This window comes from Colius striatus, chromosome 11 (genome assembly GCF_028858725.1).
Source record: "Colius striatus isolate bColStr4 chromosome 11, bColStr4.1.hap1, whole genome shotgun sequence".
NCBI classification, from domain to species: Eukaryota; Metazoa; Chordata; class Aves; order Coliiformes; family Coliidae; genus Colius; species Colius striatus.
This window is the reverse complement of record NC_084769.1, coordinates 1,005,461-1,024,597: the sequence shown is the minus strand read 5'-3', so window position 1 is coordinate 1,024,597 and position 19,137 is coordinate 1,005,461. Positions and strand designations below refer to the sequence as shown.

General features: G+C 43.3%; 1 protein-coding gene across 2 annotated transcripts in view; it reads left to right on the top strand.

The window, feature by feature from the left end:
• Positions 1-19,137, top strand: part of GPD2 (glycerol-3-phosphate dehydrogenase 2) — a 63,238-nt gene that overhangs the window by 25,073 nt on the left and 19,028 nt on the right. For both annotated transcript variants that reach the window (XM_062004988.1, XM_062004989.1), the window contains 4 exons: positions 2,575-2,699; positions 3,907-4,004; positions 5,028-5,191; positions 18,915-19,079. In XM_062004988.1, the coding sequence (XP_061860972.1) occupies positions 2,575-2,699; positions 3,907-4,004; positions 5,028-5,191; positions 18,915-19,079 (552 nt within the window). The remainder of the gene's footprint in view (positions 1-2,574; positions 2,700-3,906; positions 4,005-5,027; positions 5,192-18,914; positions 19,080-19,137) is intronic.

Sequence of the window (19,137 nt, the reverse complement as noted above, 5' to 3'; positions counted from 1 at the left end):
ATTTACTTTATGCATAGCCTTAACTTAGAGAAACCTCAAGGTAAAATGAGTTTAAGCTAATGCTTTTTACCTGACTTCTGCAGGAGGATGAGAGCGTGTGTGATGATGGTGGGTTGTTGTCCAATAGGTGTTTCCCAAGAGCTCGTGCAGGCGGTCAGACATGTGAAGAGCTCTGTTCAGGGTGTAAAAAGCAGGACACTAATGCCCACTCTGTCTGTGTCATCCACTTCACACAGTAACTTTGAAATTAGCCAGCAGGTTCTAATCAAATTTCACAGCTCTCAAGGAGAAGAAATGATTTTACAAACTTAATGAAAATAGATCTTCAGATACAGAGTTGAGAAGGCATGGGTACTGTTTCTGTGGGAGAGGCTTTAGCATTCACTCCTGCTCTTTTAAAATGCTGTATTCCCCCAAAATATCATGTTTTTACCCAAAAAGCTGTGTAAAAGACCTATGAGAAAAGCTTGTCCTGAAACGCGTTCTCTCGGTTGTTTTTTTTTCAGTACAATCAGCCAATGAGAGAGAACCAACCTTCCCCAGTTTTCTATGTTTGTAGACCTTCCTCCTGATTTTGGAACTAAAATGCTAAAGAAAAATAATAGTGTAAAACACAGTAGGTAGCCATGAAATTCTTCAGGTTCCTTAACCTATAAGATGCACCTCATAAATAAGAGGCAGCACTCTAGGAGTGTTTTCTAGTTTGGTTTGGAAAATACTTGTCCAGAAGGTGTGATAATTCTGAAATAGAAGCAGCATTAAGGTCTGCACCAGTAGTGGGTACATACAGACTGAAATCTGGTTATTATTTTTTTGTGTGTGTATTATTAAAGATGACTTCAGATCTTTTCATTCCTGCTTCTGCTATGTCCTGGTAGAAAATGCAGTTGTAAAGCGTAGAGAAGTTATTATAGGTGATCTGTGTTTATCCTCTTACTACATATTCTGATTACATCAGTAGATTTCTGAAGTGTGAAATATTCCTAGGCATTTGGTTAATGAGTTGTGTATTGTTGCTGTTCATTCATGGAACTTGCTCTTTTATTATGTTTGCTTCGCTTAACAACAAATTTTGCTTTTCATGTCTTTAATACATCTTTGCCAAATTATTTCTGATTGTATCCATTAATCTTCAGTCACATTTGACAAAAATAAATGACTCTGATCTTTGGAAGTTACCAGTAATAATTAGATTGGTTTTTTTAAGGACATAAAAGTTTTGAGAGACCACTAGATGTTAAAATATATGTGCACCAACCAATAACATGAAGCACCCCTCAAAGAGGGTAAGGAAGGACCTGAGGGATAACGTTAATGCAGCTGGTGCCCTTCTCCTTGGGGGTGTATTGGGTTTGGCAGCCAGGCTAGTGAATTTAATTCATGTTTTGCCTTGCCAGCCTAACTGAAATTGTGGCAGTGATGGAGGCGGTCTGTTAGGCTAACTTCTGTAACACAGATTGTCCTTCCATGTATGCTTTATAAGTGGTCAGTCGCCATGTGCTTGTCCTGTAGTGCTTGTTTTGGCTGGCTCTACTTACTCTGGCTGTTGAAAGCCATCAGTCATTGTCCTGTAGGTATGTGCCAAAAGACATGGCCAGGCTCTTGCCTATATCCTTTCATTAAAAGGCATCTGTAGTCACCAGTTTCCTGCAACTCTTCCTTCTGCCATCCTATAACCCAGTTAGTCTCCTCCATGGAGATGGTGCCAGCACTTGCCCTGCACGAGGGACGTGGCATATACAGCATTGGGGTGTGTGGTTCCATGGTGACTTCAGTGCAAAGCAGTGTGCTTTCAGCTGTGGAAGGCTTTTTCCAGGCCCTCAGGGCAGTTTGTGCAACAAACATGCCCACCTCATTTCAAGTGTTCCTTAGAATAAGCATTATACCATTTGGTTATTGAGGCACTCGGTGTTCTGGGTTTGGGTGACTGTCTGTGAGCTGTGAGGCTATCCCTTCCTTGTGCTGGCCAGGCTCTCAGTGCCCACTGCTCTCAGGAGACAGGTATGGATGTTTCAGTAAACACTTTTATCAAATGCTCATTACTGAGTTGTAACTAATGTTTTGTGTCTGTGTGCCTCTTTCTCTGGCAAGCTCTCCCTGCACGGTGAGTGTCCCCACAAGTGACTCTCCTTTGACTCTGGGTACCTCATAAGCAGGCAAAGGTGCCAGATGCTTGCGTCTCTGGTATGCTGTTGGAATTATTAGTCTGGTGGGTTTAGAGCTCTCTGCTGCAGAGAGTTAAAGGTATTGGTGAAAATACCCTGCTTCTGCCATGAATACGGACTGTGATTTGCTTGAGGGAGCATGGCCCCTATAATGTACTGTAATGCCTTTCTATTGTGAAATATCCAGGTTTTAATGTGCTTCTGTTTAAGTTCTGTTTTGACTTTTCCCTTAGGAAGGAGGCTAAAATTTTTCATTACAATATAGACAGTGTGCTACACTTTGAATACAAATTTATCCATGTACAGAGTCATTTTTCTTGTGATTGTCTCTACCCTAGAGAAGTGTCTTTAATGAATTACATACGAATTGTGTAATTTAAGAAGTTAATTTGGTTTTCTGGTAACACAGGACTAAAAACAGCCCTTCTAGAAAGAGATGATTTCTCATCGGGGACCAGCAGCAGGAGTACTAAATTGATCCATGGTGGAGTGAGATATCTTCAGAAGGCCATCATGAAGTTGGATTTTGAGCAGGTAATTGTTTATGCTGGGTGTTAAGCAAAGATCGCTGGTAGACATTTCGCCTATCCCAATTACAGCCAAGTGTCCTTTTCAGTTTTTCTACTCGACTGTTGTATTCTTCAGCCACTATACGTAGAAAGTGTCTTCTCCAGGAGAGCTTTCCAGACTAGGGAAATCAGTGCTCCTGCCCTTTGCTAAATTCTTCCATGGCCGATCTAATTGCCTTACCTTGCAGACTGTGTATTTTGGAGAAGGAACACAGAGACAGGGCTGACTTCAGAATAAAAAGAGCTTCCACAGAGTCACAGAATGGTGGAGGTTGTAAGTGAACTCTAAAGATCATCCAGTCCAACTCCCTGCTACAGCAGGTCCACCTAGATCAGGTCACACAGGAAGCCTCCCACGAAGGAGCCTCCACACCCTCCCTGGGCAGCCGGGGCCAGGGCTCCCTCAGGCACACAGTGAAGAAGCTTTTCCTTATGTTTAAGTGGAATTTTTTGTGTTGCAGCTTTTCTGCCCCTCAGGATGAGAATTTGGGGGAGCGAGTGGTTGTTCCATTTATTCTGGAATGGGGAAAGAAAATATAGTAAATGAGTGATTATATATAAATGCTTTTATACATCCTTGTGTTGGAGGAAGTGTGATATTCTGAGAAATGGGTTTGTCTTCTCATTGAAACCTCTCTAACTTAAAGTATATTTTAATGTCTGTAATACTGCTACAGAAATGGTTACTTCTCAAGGAAAAGATAGATAAGCCATGCTGTTATCCAGCTATAGAAATCAGCCTCTTTTCACAAAGATCAACTTCATGTCGATTCTTACTGACTGATTTGGAGAAGAACACTTAGACGTTTGCAACTTGGAGTTAGTGTGGGATTTAGCTGTGGGAACTGGCGGAGAAACTGTACCATGGGATGAGTGCTAACCCTCCTGAAGTGCCTCCTGCTCATAGTTAGGAGTAACATGGCTTATGGCACTTCATGTTGAAGTGAAAAACTATTGAGGTGACCTGCCAGGACACCAAAATGAAACTAATGAAACTGAGTTTTCTCGGTAAACATTAACTTCTGAACTTTTCAGCAAAGCTCAGTGTGTTTTTGAAAGAGCAATAAAAATGATGCAAAGCAATTCCTTTGGTAAACAGTTTCTTGTTAAATGCTGCATGTGGAGACAAAATGGAGTACACTGGGACTCACGTGTACACTTCTGCTTTTCAGTACAAGATGGTGAAAGAAGCGCTTGAGGAGCGTGCAAACCTGCTTGAAATTGCTCCTCACCTATCAGCTCCTTTGCCAATAATGCTACCTGTTTACAAGTAAGCTCTACTATAGCATCTCTCTTTACCACAGCTTTTGATGAGGAAGCGATTTCCCTGGCGAAGCTTCCAGGTGCCTCCTGCCAAGCATGTCTTTAAACCTGTCACGAGCTTTGTCCTCCAGCAGGTGAGGTGTTGCTGTGCTGTAGAAGCAGGGAATTTGCTCCTGGCACCACGCAGCTATCGCTATGGTCCAGGAGCACATCTTGGACTGCAGCTGTTCAGTGCATGTCTGTCACCACAACTGGAGCTGGAATGAGCTCCCCATCCCGGGGTGTTACTTCTTCCCGGTGCATCCTTCAACACATGCTGTTGAGTCCACACAACCACCGGTGTTCAGTGCAGTAATTCAGTGCACTCGCCTTCCACAGCACACAGCAGCTTGGTGTTGAGAGAACAGTTTTCTTCTCCTATGAAAAGGAGACTTCAAGTGACTTGAGTTAGGTTTTTAGATCTGTAAGAACAATTCCTCACTGTAACAGGCTGCTTAGAGCATTGAGTTTTTGCTGAATCATCTTAATGTGTGGGTTTGTTCCTGACTTAGTAGAAGGGGCTTGTAGTAGCTGGAGCTTGAGTAGGTGAGCAGTCAGCTGCATTTGTTTGGTCCTGTTTGTGCAAGAGACATTAGTTAAAGTGTGCGCTTGAGGAGGCCGCTCAGCTCACACACACAGCCTGTTTTTTTCTCTCAACTCGCAGCTTTAGTACTTCCTTTAGCTTTTGTACTTACACTGCAGTACAGAAAGCCAGTCTGTGATCCTAATTCTAGAATAAATGAAGCCTTGAATCTGCTTGACTAACTGCAGTGAGCAGATCAGTTGAAAGCAGTAGTGATCAGGACATAAGTTCTGGCATGTTTATGTTACATTGTGGTACCTTTTGTGATAGTGCAAAGTAAAACTGATGTAATCCAACTTGCTGTGTTAGTTAACTTGTTCTGTAGTGCAACAACAGTGTGTGCATGCACTTAGAAATGTTGAAGGGGTTTTATAATTTCACCTCATGGAGGTGTTTTTTTCCCTGCAGATGGTGGCAATTGCCATACTACTGGTTTGGAATAAAACTCTATGACTTCGTGGCAGGAAGTCAGTGTCTGAGAAGTAGTTACGTGCTCAGCAAGACAAGAGCCTTGGAGCTCTTTCCAATGCTACGTAAAGACAAGCTTGTTGGAGCTATTGTCTACTATGACGGTATGTTACCCTTCTGTGCCTTCATTATTGTGTTGTGCTGTGTTTTGAGGGGGGAGAAGCACAAATCTGCAACTGTAGATTGTGTATGTTGATTTTTTAAAAGGATGAACAACAACTTGAAGGATTCAGCTTGCTTCTTAAGCATTAAATTGGTGTCTAAATTCTGTTTTTCATGACAGGAGCTTACTGGGTGTAGGAGAGAATATATTAGTTTCTTGGCTAGCAGATACAGTGACATGTGAAAGCATTCCAGTGTTCTGGTTCTTCCCTACAGTATTCCAACTGTGCATGATTTTGCTCTGCACTTCCCAGACTGAACATTTCTTCTGAGGTATCACAAGTCAAGGAAATGTGATCGTTACGGAAATGTAAATGGTTTTCTGTAGCAATTCCACTCTGCAAACAACTTCAGATCTATCTAGATGACCTGGCTGCTGGTTGTGCTTCCTGCACTAGGCTGGATGAGGCCTGGGTCGGTTACTTTTTGTATCTCCAGTGAAATAGGAAAGATGCCTCCAGCTCGTGTTCCTTAATCTGTTGTATCAGCTAATTTTAGGAATGTTTGCGTATAACACGAATTCAGTGTCTGAGTGGGAGAAAATAGAGATGCTTTCTGCAAGTCTTTTGACGTTCATTCAAAATAGAGCGATGATTTGCTAGAACTCATTGCAGTCGCCTAGAAATAGCAGTTTTCATGTTTGAAAGTGTTCATGTGTATTCATGTTTGGAAAGAGTGTGACTCTTGTTTGTAATGCAAGAATGGGAAAGTCTTTTGCCTTGTTCTGTGAAATAAGTCTGGTAAGAAGTCCAAGCCTAGCTGTTTAGTAACAGGTGCTGCAGAGGATCTTCTAAGCAAGGAAGATCACTGTCCCTCCAGACCCTACACATGTACAAGGCAGTCTGAAACAAGATTAGGGAAGGTTTGGTTGGCTTACTTGACAGAAACTTTGCTTGTCTGAAGTGTTAAGAGTTACAGGTGTCTTGAGCTTTATCAAAACTGCTCTGTCTCAGTGCTTTCTACATTAGGCAAGTTACAAGGGTAGGGCAAAAAGCCATAGATTCCTTGTAGGCTTGGAGGAGCCCTCTGATGAAGGAATAGCTTAAATACTGATTTGCTTCAATAGCGGTACAGTCCTAGTTAATTTTTACCTGAAGATGTAGTTTCTGACCTTTGGCCAGCCAGAAGGGTCTTCACAAAAAATTGGTTTTAAAGGCAGTTGTTTTCCCTTTTTAGAACTGCATTTACACTATTCACCAGCTTACCAGCAGGGGCTTTTGTACTGGGAACAAGTGGGAGGGACTCTGGAAACACACTGGACTTGGTATTTATGAGGCTTCTGGCAAAAGCATATGTTGCTAATTGCAAGTTGTGTCATACAGAGCCCAGCAGAATGGAAAAAAGAATGTGTGGGAATGTATCCATATAGGTTCTAGTCTGGGAGTAGGCTGAGATTTAAAGGGTGGACTTGGTTTTTACTTACCTTGATGGAGTCTGCACTTCCTTGATTGTATTTTTAAGGAAATAAGACATTACTTAGAAGGAAACTTTTTTAGGGGATGATGTGGCATTTTTTGTGAACTACAACAAGAATTGCTTGTTGTACACATAGAAGAAATTCAGATTTCTTTTTTCATAAGCTATCCCTTAGACTGTTTTAAGGGATCCCAGGGGCATGCAAGAAGAACAAAGTGGTTCTCTTAACTGCAATTACACTTCTCATAAGAGCACTATGACTACAAATCTATTTATAATCTATTGCAGTTTTTTCTGAGTAAATAAATAGTTTGGATGTGTCACAGCTATTTATTACTCCAACATTCCAAAGATAAGCATTTACAAGATAGCCTTAGATTAATCTTCAAGTTTCTTGGACAAATAATTATTTTAAACAGTGTTATAATAAATCTGAAAACTCAGCACCAAGGTGCCATGTGGCCTCTTAGTGGGAAACATCTGTGCAGCGATACGGAATGACTGGAACATATCTCTGGTGGCTTTGTTGCCTTCCCAGGCAATAGGAAACAAACCCACACTCTGCATATTGGAGACAAAGAAATGTAAAGCAGAAAAAAGGGGAAATGTACAAATTTTTGGTAGCAGTTTAACAGGGGAAGCGGGTTGTGTACCGGCTCTCTTTATTCATACCAATGTCAGAGCAACAGCTGCAACGCTAGTGGGACTCAGGCTCCTTTGGTGAGAGGTATCAAAAGTAGACTTGAAGTTTGCTGACGGTGAAGTGCTACTTCGTGCCGGTGTATTTGGCCTTACTTTGCTTGCATTAAAAGATCACAGCTTAGCTACCCAAGTTTTAGGCAGAGTTTAAAAAAATGATGTTTCACAGTGAATCTCAAAGCTCCACTTCATCCAGAGTAAAAGCCTTCCAACTGCAATGTTAAATCAGTTGTTAACATGCCACACTTCAGAACTAGGTTTTGCCAGGAGTGACTCTGCTGTGGCTCAGCCTATGGCTCGTGTTGTGTCATAACACAGCAGTTATTTTGTTGTGATCAGTTAACCCAGCTTCTATCTGCAGTGTGTTTTTTGATGTTTCAGCAATCACACTTTAGATCTTGTGAATTATTATACTTGAATTTTAACAGCATATTTTGATGCCCTAAATCTGGAGGAATGAAGGCAAAAAGGGAAGTAGAGAATCACAGAATCTCAAGGGCTGGAAGGAACCTGGAAAGTTCATCCAGTGCAACCCTCCTGCCAGAGCAGCACCACCTAGAGCAGGGCACACAGGAGCTCATCCAGCTGGGTTGGGATGTCTCCAGAGAAGGAGCCTCCACAGCCCATCTGGGCAGCCCCTGCCAGTGCTCTCTCACCTCAACAGGGAAGAAGCTTTTTCCTTGTGTTTCTTTGGAACCTCCTCTGTTCCAGCTTGTCCCCATTGCCCCTTGTCCTAGAGAAGGGGATGATGAGATTGAATTAAACGCTTTTTTAGTTCTTTCAAAAGGTTTAGTCATAAGATGGAGCATTAAATAAAGGTAAAAATATACATACAAATGTCTTAAAGTAGGTCATATCTTTATCTCCTTTGCCCATCCCTTCTCTGTCTTCCCTAAATAATGAATAAATAAATTGGCCTTTTAAGAATGGAATGTTTTAATGGATTCTGTATATACAGTTAAAAGTAGTTGTATTTTGTTCTCTTGCTTTTCTCTGTTCCTGTATCTATCATATTTTCCTTGTGTCTGTAGCCATTAGTGGCACCTACTGTCCATGTCTCATGGCTTGGCACGTTGATCACTACCTCCAAAGGGAATGACTGGAAACAGTCATTATGGAGGTTACTATTCTGTTTGGTAAAACCACCTGTCCAGTTACGGCTTACTGGAGTGAATAAGTCGTTTTCCTTTTGCAGAGGAAAGATCGGGAATGTTCTTTGTTTTGTTTTGTAGCTGCTGGTCAAACTGGTGGCATGTCAAATAACCCATTATTCATGAATATGTAATGTTCTGAAACGTTGCTGTGATCTTCTTAATTACATTTTTAAATTGTTTATACAGACAAAAGAAAAAAAAAAGGTACATTGTAAATGTTGGAAGTACCAGCAAGAGCAAATCAGACTTTACCAGAGGCTATTCTTGCTCTGTCTCGGCATCAGGAAACCCAAGCATATGTTGGATGTTAGCCTGGGTGTACACAATGTGTCCTATTTATTCAAGGTTTTCTTTGAAGCCACAACTTACAAGTTTGTTTCTTAGGGGTACATGTCAGACTTAATTTAGCATTTGTTGGTATTAGGATACTCGGGAATAGCAAAAAGGCAACATTTTGGGGGGAAGAACGTGGCTGCTATCTGAGCAGTGATCTGTCAGTTCCGCTTATGTAGCTCAAGGAAAACTGGAGGAGCAGCGCTGTGGAGGAGCTGGGCTGAGATCTCGAGATCATAGGCAGAATTATTCTAAAGCACTTTAAATGGGAGAATTAATCTCCATTTAAATTATACATAGTTCATTGTGTTGAGAACTAGGAAACACATTAAAGCAGAGATCCAACTGGTCAGAATATTTCAGTTTAAAGTGTTTAGGAAGTCTGAGTGGCACAGTTCTCTTTAAGATGCATTGTTTTTTTATCTCTGGGTGCTTGCAGACTTTTGTGCGTAACGTGTTTTGCCTTGATAGGTATGTAAGGAAAATGTGTGTTCTGGAATCAGTCACGAATTTAAGATTGTAGGGCTCTGTTGACCCTGCTCTTTGAATTTACTGTGATCTTCTGAAAGCAAGAATTAACACGTACTGCTTCTGTGACTGTTCTGCCACATCCAGCTATTTGATTGTGTCAAGTGTTGTTCTACAAATTTCCAGCATACTTGGTTCGTTATTTTTTGCATTCCCAGTATTTTTGTATATATTCTCTCCTGAAATATTTCAATAGGGAGGTTATTTAAAGGTAGAAAAACAAGCTTTGGCAGAGGATTTAGCTTTCCTTGTTTACAACAAACCCCATGAGAAATCCTTCCGAGGCACACATGACACACAGACACACACACACACAAAAATCAATGCAAAAGAGTAGGGCATTCATTAAGCTGTCAGAAATGGAATAAATGCTTTTTTAAAATTTCGGCTCTTGTAGCTGTTTTTCCTAGTGTTTGAGTGTGTCCTGAATTGCGAAATGTTGTAGCTTTATATGATTCATATTTGACAAATTAATATTTTGAGACTGTTGAGCTGTGGGAGGGGTTTTTTACCCTATTACCGATGCAGACAACTGTATGACCGGTGTTTTTTCTTTGCTTGGATATAAAAACTCTTTGACAGGTTGTCACTAAAAAGACTTTCAGTAGGTCAAATACACAGCTCTCCGTATGTCTCGGTATTTCAAAACCGAAGCTGGGTGAGTGAGAGAAGCACTGTAGGCACACTAGCTGTGGGTATAACCTGCAAAATGCTCCAGCTATTCTCCATAGCCCCTTGCTTTCAAATGCATTTTGCCCCATGTTCTGTGTAATAGAGTTGTGCGTGAAATCCTGAGCAGGCGGGCTGCTACAGCAGGGCTGGTGGAGGCAACGCTGGCTGCCTCTAGTGGAATGCACACAGAATGAAATGCAGGGCTCTGGCCAAACCTATGGAAGCGATAGCATTTTCCCTTCCTGGCGCTGGTGTAAACACTAGTGGGGATCCGTTATAAACGGCGCTTCTGAGCTCTCTGTGAGGACCCGCTGGGTCTCTATTTGCTTGCGGTGCTTCTCGGTGCACGGTGGCTCAAGTTGTGCCGTGCCTCGTTCGTCAGAGCCCTTTTATCGTTTTCAAAAGGGATAAAATCAATAGCCCCGAATGGCTTGCATCTTTAACCCAGTTTTGCCTCTGTCACCGGGTGCAGCCGCACGAGCCTCCCTGCAGGAGCAGCCCTTTGCTCCTGACAAAAGGGACGGCGCGTCCGCAGCACTCGGCTCCCTTTTGCTGGAGGCGTCCTTCCCAAAAGCATGCAGATGATAACTGCATCTCCTGCTGTACCTGTAACAATTTAATTGTGTAAGTCAGCCCAGTCAAGCATCCCCAGCTCATGACTGGGAGACATGAAATTCATTGTCATTATTGTCCCTGTCATTTTGGATCATTATATCCTGCTGCAGAATTTTCCTCACTCCAGTGCTTTCTTACCTCCAGGAAGCAGGGATTATGGCTGAGGTTGGGGTGGGGGCAGGACTGTGAACTACATTTACCTCAGGGGAGCCACAGATTAAATTGGCTTTGCTCTCTGACTTGCTGGATTCGTCTGTTTGTACGCTGTGGGTTTAAGGTTGGAAATGATGAATATTCGAGTGAATTCCGTGCCTCTCTCTTTTCTTTTTTTAATGCCCATATAAGCAAAGGATGGTTTTTGCATCCCTTAAGAAGTGAACGGGGAATAATTCTTCAGATCATGTTACCTAAAAGATTTAAGATTATTCCTGAGCAAAACGACATTATTTGCACATTGTGCCACAAACACCTGAGAGTTCCCCAGCGTGTCGTGGCTTTTAGGGCAAAGACTCCATCGAAGCATATAACGCTGCTGTAATTTATATGTGTGCGTTTTATGTGAACTTAATAGGCGGTCATTAGTTAATATGTACACTGTTCCGTATGGCAGGTGGGGTTAGATGTATGTTGAAGGAAATCGAGTTATGGGATGCCTGTACATCTTACTGCTCCTTCCCTTGCTCTGATAACTGTGCCTGTGTCGTTTGGTATATGGGGCCATAGCAGCTGTGGTCATTGGGAAGGGTTGGGAAGGTGCACATTGCTCATCTCCCATCAGCAGAGTTCACCTCTCCCAGCACCTCCCAGCCCGTTTCTGTATCCATTTGTGTGCTGGGTTTCTCTGGGTCCAGGGCAGAACTACCAGTCCTCAGGAGTAGCGCTGCCTCCCTCCAGCCCTGGCGTCGTAGCCTGTCCCTCTCAGGACTTGTTCCCTGTGTGCTTCAGCCCTGGCTGGTCTCTGTGGGGTCACACAGCAGAGGTGGTGTCCTGCCTGCAGTAGCAGTCAGATCGATCACTGCTTCGTTTAGCCTTAACCAATGGCTACTGCAGTGTGCCAAGCAAAGTTGGCCTCCAATTGAAGATTGCCCCAGATAGGAGCCATTGGTGCAGGGAGCACTGGTCAGCCTGTGTGCTGGTGAGGCCATGTGCTGGGTGGGCATGGGGAGCAACGGTCAGCCTGTGTGCTGGGTGAACATGGGGAGTATTGATCAGCCTGTGTGCCAGCATGGGAAGTGCTGGTCAGCCTGTGTGCTGGTCAGGCCGTGTGCTGAGTGGGCATGGGGAGCACTGGCCATGCCATGTGCCGGGCGAGCACACAGTCAGCGGCACGGCACTGACATCACCGCATCTCCCAGCCCCAGCAGCCCCGCTGGGACAGTCGGTGACGGTGACATTTTAGTGCTGTTTCCATAATCTGACAGTGACAACGTTTAGTTTCGTTCTAACGCTGTGCTTTCACTGACACTGACACGGCGATACGATTGCAGTGACAAGTTGCAGGCTGATAACAAAAGAAGTGGGAAACAACGTCACTATAAAGCAGTAGCACAGAGCAGTGATTCCAAATTTTGTCTGGAAATTGTGATTTACTTTTGTGTTTATAGTATAAGTTTTAGCTTCTATACTGTACCTTGGCAATAGATTTGGACAGACATTGCAGGTATTGGAATTTCAATTTACAAAAACCCAACCTTTTATGGGCTTCCTGCCTCTTGCTCACACTCCTCAGTTGTTTATAACTCTGTGTGAAAATTGGAAAGTGTCATAGTTTCATTCCCTAATCTTCATTGTGTTGTTCTTTGTTTTTTATCCATACATGCAATTTGTTTGGTCACAGATTCCTCCATTCCTTTAATCTTGCCTTAGGAAAGTAGTCTTGAATTTCTTAAGTTCCCTAAGCTTGCCTTGTAAAATAGTGGTTGTGTTGCATCTCGAGCCGTCTCTGCAGCACACTCTCAAGTGTGTGTGTGTGTGTGTGTTAACATTTGATAAACGTAGGTGCTGTTGGTAGATGGGCATTAGTTCTTTCAAAGCCTTCAGAAGCAGAACCTGAAAGTTGGATGCTGCTGGTTACCTCTTTACCTCCAACACTCACAGGCACAGGGAAGCTTATTTCTTGTGGTCTAAGCTGGTGCTGAATGGACAAAGCAAGAAATGATTTAAAACAACTGCTACTGGATTAAACTTGGTATCAAATCTGAGTTCTGTTAGAATAAATTTACCTGGGAGAAGGCCAAGCTCCAGGCTTTCCTTTCCATTAAAGCTCCCACAGAGTGGGGGCTGAAAACACATTTTGAGGCACACCTTAAAGAACTAGAATATATGGGATACGTGGGGTTTTTCCAGTGCAAAGTGCTTATTTAGATGTGTGCCGTTTTTTCTTACCTGCCTGGGCCATAATTCAGCTGCACAGATAACGCAGTGGAAAGCTGACTTCCAATTACACATGATTTGTATGAGAAGTATTAGCAGTCTGTGTGACACTGCTGTGGTGTTGTATGTGGGTGTGATGGAACTGATTGAGTCAGAACGCTCTTCCCTCTGAGGCAGTCCAAGAACAAATGTGTGCATGCTGCATATCCTAGAGAGTCTGTTAGTTTGCAGCGAATTTTCGACTTGTTTCATGTGATTTGGACAGAAAGACTGGTTCAGGGCTGAGGGCATTTCTAATGACTGTGACTCACAAGCCAAATTTGGTGCTTACCTCTGAACTCCTTCTGTTCGGGGATAAGGACTTGCTGGGCTCTTTCTCAGAGAAGTCTGGGAACTATTCTGAGTCACTCCAGCTGATTCATGATGCCTAAACTTGAATATAACCGAACTCTGTATGTACGACAGATGTTGAGTTCCTGTTTTAATGCTTCTAATTAAACTGTTCATGAAATTAAGCACTTATTTAAACATCAGAGTACACGGGCAGTCCTGGTGACTTCATTACATACATTGATGTGTCATTGTTGCTCATCAGCCTTGAATTGGGCAAGATTCTGCCAAGGTTTGTATGTACACAACAAGAGATCTCGTGTGCAGATGACATTGATTTAATGCATTGCTGTACTATGTGCATGCAATTATCTAGTGCAAGGCTGTTGTAAGAATGTAACCTATAGATAGAGAAATACTTTAACTTTGAGCATATCAGGGCCTTTGGGGAGAATGGGTGTCATTATTGTGGTGATCCTGTAACATCCCCGTCTTCATGCTGGGTGATTCTGTGGTAAGTTTTGGGGTGTATTCGCAATCCAAGGGACTGCCTGGTGAGTTGCAGTTAAGTGTTCTAATCGAGTGGAGCTCACTGGTATTGGTAGAGTAGTAACATACAAAGAAGAGATTAGGTTGAAAGTATTTAGTTTGCCTTTATCCCTCCCAGCTTTTTAAAAGAAAAGGAAAAATCCCCGTGCTGACTTGTACGGCTGTATTATGCAGGGATGTTAAACCGTGACCATCCTGTGGGCCTGATCCTCCTGTTCAAATATTTCTTGTAATGTATTTTTCTGTTCAAAAGAAGCCTGGTAGCTGGTTCTGTGGGAAGATTTACCCTCTCAAGAAAGTTCATTAAGACTGTCATATAGCTTCTTGCATGGCTCATTTCCAACTCCCCGTTAAACCTGACCTCCACAGCAATGACTAGCTGTGCCTAATCAGAGAAGACTGTAAATTGAGAAAAGGTGAGAAGGCTTTCGTGTCTGTTGCAGGGAACAACCTGTTCTTTAAAGCAAGAAGTTTGCAAAACCCCATCTTGCAGATAGGCTGTTGCAGCATGAGCCAAAGTGTGTTTGAAGGGATTGCCACAATGCTTATGAGCATTGCTATGTGACTTATTGTCATGCACCAGGTACACTCAAGTAACAGTGAGTTAGTTCTTAGCATAAAAAGGTTAACGTGAACAAAAGACACCCTCTTAGGGTTAAAATGCAGCCACTGGCTCCAGCATGCTGTTTATCTTCAAAGAGAAGAAAGCAGGGACTGGTACAAGAGTAAAAGATGCCAGAGAGTGACACAGGACAGAATATACTAGAACCACCAGAGTGCCTTATTAACTCTGTGGTTTTCACACAATTCTCCTGCATCAGTCAGAAGCAAATTTCTCCCGTCTGTGGGCTTTGTTACCACTGCTGGCTGTGGTTCAGCACTGACAAAAATAAAACTGAATGTACACTGTGTGCACTCTGTGGGAGGATTCTCTCAGTGCCAGCGGAAGCATTGTCTGTTCGTCTTTGGAGAAATACAACATTTGCTACTAAGGAATGAAAATAGAATTTTCCTAAATTACACAAAAATAAGAAATTATAAACCAAATGGCATCACTGTTGGTCTTATCATGATGTAGGACACACTTAGACAAAATGTCTTCACGCCTAAATGTCTTCGGCAGTATGCCTTCTAAGAATAAGGGCTTTTTTAAGGAAGATTCAGTGTTAATTGAACAAAAGCCCTTAGGCCAGTGTTTTGTTAAAAGCTAGGGTGGCTACCCTTAATAAAAACTAAGGTGTCACCCCGTTACAAGGAGATGACAGCAGTGAATAATGAGATAGATGATTCTTTGGGCTTTTCTTGCTAGAAAGAACTGAAAGGGTTTAAACATCCTCATGTTTTCTGGAGATATCACTGGAGGAGCTGCAAAGAAAACTCAGCATATGCTATCAGTTGGCTCTTGGACACTTCTCCCGAAGATGTAGAGGTGTGGCTGCCTTTTGCACTGCCGCTGAGATGCATCCAGCTGACAACAGAGGAGCGCTCTCCAAACGAGCCCCTGAGCAACAGGACCGAAGCGGCAGTGACCTCTCCGGGGCAGGGTGTTTGTGAGCATCTGTTGTTGGTGAATGTCATAGTTACAATTTCACTGTATTGCCTACAGGTTACTTATGAAATCTTCGGGAGCTTACTCATTTATGGAAAAAGATGCCAGATTAATTTGTCTTAGCTATTCCGTTGTTATAAAATAGCTTTTTGACTTATAACATTTAGAAGAAAAACCCTTGTGGTACCACAGAGGGGCTGCCTCTGGTAGGAAAGGGGGTAACTCTTTTCTTTGGTTTTCTTTGGAGCACCAGTGCCGCTGTGAAGGACTGTGAGAGCAGAGCTGTCTTAAGTAGGTAATCCAGGACCTCCCAGAGAAGCTTTTGGAATGCTTATGTCAAGAAGGCTTTGCCTGTCTGTTCTGGAGGTATTTAAGCACTTTTCTCTTAGGTTTGGAGGATCTCCAAGTCTTACCTGGGGAGTATGGTGTTTAACTTAAAAGTCAAATAGGTCGAGATGCTGAATCTTTGCTTTGGTTCATCCTTCCGTTTCTCTCTGGAGCGGTAAGGGTCGTCTGCATTCCAGACACATACCAGTCTCCTTGAATTAAACGTTCCTGGTTCCAAACTAGCTCACATGTAAGTAACTAGTTTTACTTTAATCGGCAAAGAATGCACTTTGTCCACTGTGAGTGGTGCTGCAGTAAGAACTGATCTGTGTGCAGTACCTTGATAATGGGGGGTGTGCATGGAGGAACAGAAACCACTTATTCAGGCATCAAGAAAAAAAGATAATTGCATATACAGTGCGAGGTTGGAATGTAATTGTCTGGGGGAAAATGTACACATGTGAGCTGGAGGGATTTAAAAAAGCCCAAGCTGTGCCTGAGTATAAAAACTACTGTACTGTGACCCTGTCTCTACCAAACTGTTGCAGTATTATTCTCCACAGATGATAAATTTCTGAGCCAGGGAGTCACTCTTCATTTCTTTCCAATCCAGACCTCTACAGGTCTCTGCTGTTTATGCTTTGAAATACTCTAGGACTCCATGCTGTAGATCACATCAATCTGAAGCCAGTGGGTTTTTCTAGATGTGTAGTTAATCAGGAACTGGTTATTTCCCAGTCCTCTTCCTGCAAATACATTACACGGGCACTCCGAGTTCCTTTTGGACAGCTGAGAATTGAGTAATAGCCAGGGGTTTCTCACATCAGAATAATGATGAGGGGAAAATGGATGAGAGTTTCAGAGAAAGCGTGAAAATGTTATCTTGAACCCAGTGGTCCAAATCCTGAAATACACTGAGCGTATCCTTAGCTGGCTCTGGCATTCTGAGCACTAGGAGTTTCAACAAAATGCAGAGCAGCTCTTGGATCTGAGGCTTAATAAACAGTTGTTACTGGGGTATTTATTCTTTTTAGAAATTACACCTGCTTCCACATTATTTATTCTGCTGATTGGCTTCTCTGGATTGCTTTCTGTCTGGACAAATAAGTGACAAAACTGGGAAGAGGCAAGCTTGCAAAATTTAAACAGTAAGGCTTCCCATAGACCAAAGCTAATATTGGCTAATCCTGTCAGTTGTGCTGCTTTTGTGTGATGAATCCACACCCTGTGTTAGCCAGAGAAGCCAGCTTGTGTCAGGTGCCACCTTATGCACTGATGGCAAGAACAGGTTGATGGAGGATCAAAAAGTAACTAAGGAAACCCTCTTGGCCCTGGGGTGCTGCTAGAGCAAGAGAATAAATCCTGCTGCACAGAAATGGGGACTTGAGACTTTTGTTTATACATGAGCAGCACTTATCTGAGGGTAGTGTGTCATCAAGCCCCACGATAAAGAGGGATGTCTTCAGAACGCTGCACTTTGAAAGCCTTTGGCTTCAGGCTGGAAGAGCATCTCCTGGGTTGCTTTGGAACACGTGCTGTATTCTGCTTTACATAGAGGCAGCTACTGTAATGCAATTTGTCGCTGTTCTTTGTCTTTTATCTGTCTGGTGCTCCTCCTGTGTATGAGATGTGCATTCTCCAAGCCCCGAGTTAAAATGTTAAGGCTTGAGGTAGACCTCATAAGGTCATTTTATCCATCCCCTGACACTATTGCAGCATAAATGTTGATGTATTTATTAAATGATTTGCCTGCCACTGCTGACAGATGGTTGTTTAGTCTTATGCATCTTGTGTGATGGAGCATCCCCAACTTTTCTTGACATCTTGCTCAGTTGTTTTGCTGTTCTTTTTTGCAGTTTATTCTGGGCATTGTTTGCTTAGTTGAATTGAAGTTACTGTTTGTTTCTTCATCGGTGCTTTATCATGTTGCTGTTTCTGTACGCTCCGCATAACTTTTTCCGTACAGTTGAAGACTGATTGCCCTGTATCGTCTCGGCTCTGTTAGAATGAGGAGTTTGGGGAGGGGAGGTGCTGCCTCTGAGGCCATTGATCCCATCTTTATAACTTTGCCCTTTTAGCTGGGAACAGATTATTTGCGCAGTGGTTCGAGATTGCACAGGCAGAATCAGAAGGACCAAACTTTACATAAATCATTTATACTAAATGTTGGGAATGCTGGCAACATAAATCAACTACAATATCTATTATAAATTTATCACTTTATCAGTACTATCTTTGATAGAAGCGGTGCAAACACGTGGGGAAGTGAACCGTGCCTCAGGAAGTTTAGCCCTCTCATAAATTAATTATTCAGGCCACACAGAGCCTGGCCCCTTCAATGTATAGTAATTCTTTCTAGCCAGCATGCAGGACTTTAACTTCAGTGGCAATAATAAATAGGAAAAGTCTCAGGTGAAGCCAGTATTTCAGAGTAATTAATCATCTTCCCCTCACGGCCCCTCCGCCTCTCTCTTGGTTTTCTTTAACGAGGGAATTTCAGTAATAAATCTTTAATGATATATGTTAAGAATCCTTCATTAATTCCTGTCTGCTTATTTCTCTCTCTTTTTTTTAGTGCTTTTATGTTGTATGTTGGCAAGTTTAGATGCATATCCAAGAAAAAACAGTTACAGAAAGCTGGTAGTTTGGCACAGTCTCTGAAGGGCCGCTTCTCGGCTGTGGAGTGTTGTGTGGTACACGTGCTGATAGGAATTGTTGGTTAATACCGGTCAGAGGGTCCAATGAGTGCTTAGGTACAGTCAAAGAGTTCCAGCACGACTGCACGGGGAAAGGTAAAGAAAAAAGTGCTTTGTCCTCTCCTAAACTGGAGGTGGGTGAGTACTGCTGCTCAGTCTGGCGTTGTGCAGAGGCTGCGAGCGCGGTGCCGCCCGGGCGGCCGGAGAGGCCTGCGTGGGGAGCGCAGCCAGGCGCCGCTGCTGCGCTCGGCTGCTCCGGCACGGCGGGGATGTAGCTTTAAATAATCCTCGTTAGGCGCGAGCAGCCATCACGCCTATGCGATGTGACAGGGACAGATGTGACAGATCGGTTCTGACACACTTCCGTACCACAAGTCCGTGGCTGGAGGTGACTGGTGTCCTTCCTCTGGTCCCTCCGCTGCAGGACAGCACAACGACGCACGGATGAACCTCGCCATCGCCCTCACTGCTGCCAGGTACGGCGCTGCCACCACCAATTACACTGAAGTGCTGCGCTTGCTCAAGACGACAGACCCGGCCAGCGGGAAGCAGCGTGTGTGCGGGGTGCGCTGCAGGGACGTCCTAACAGGTGTGTGTGTGTGTGTGAGTGTGTGAGTGTGTGTGCCTGCCCCGGGGCACAGCGAGGC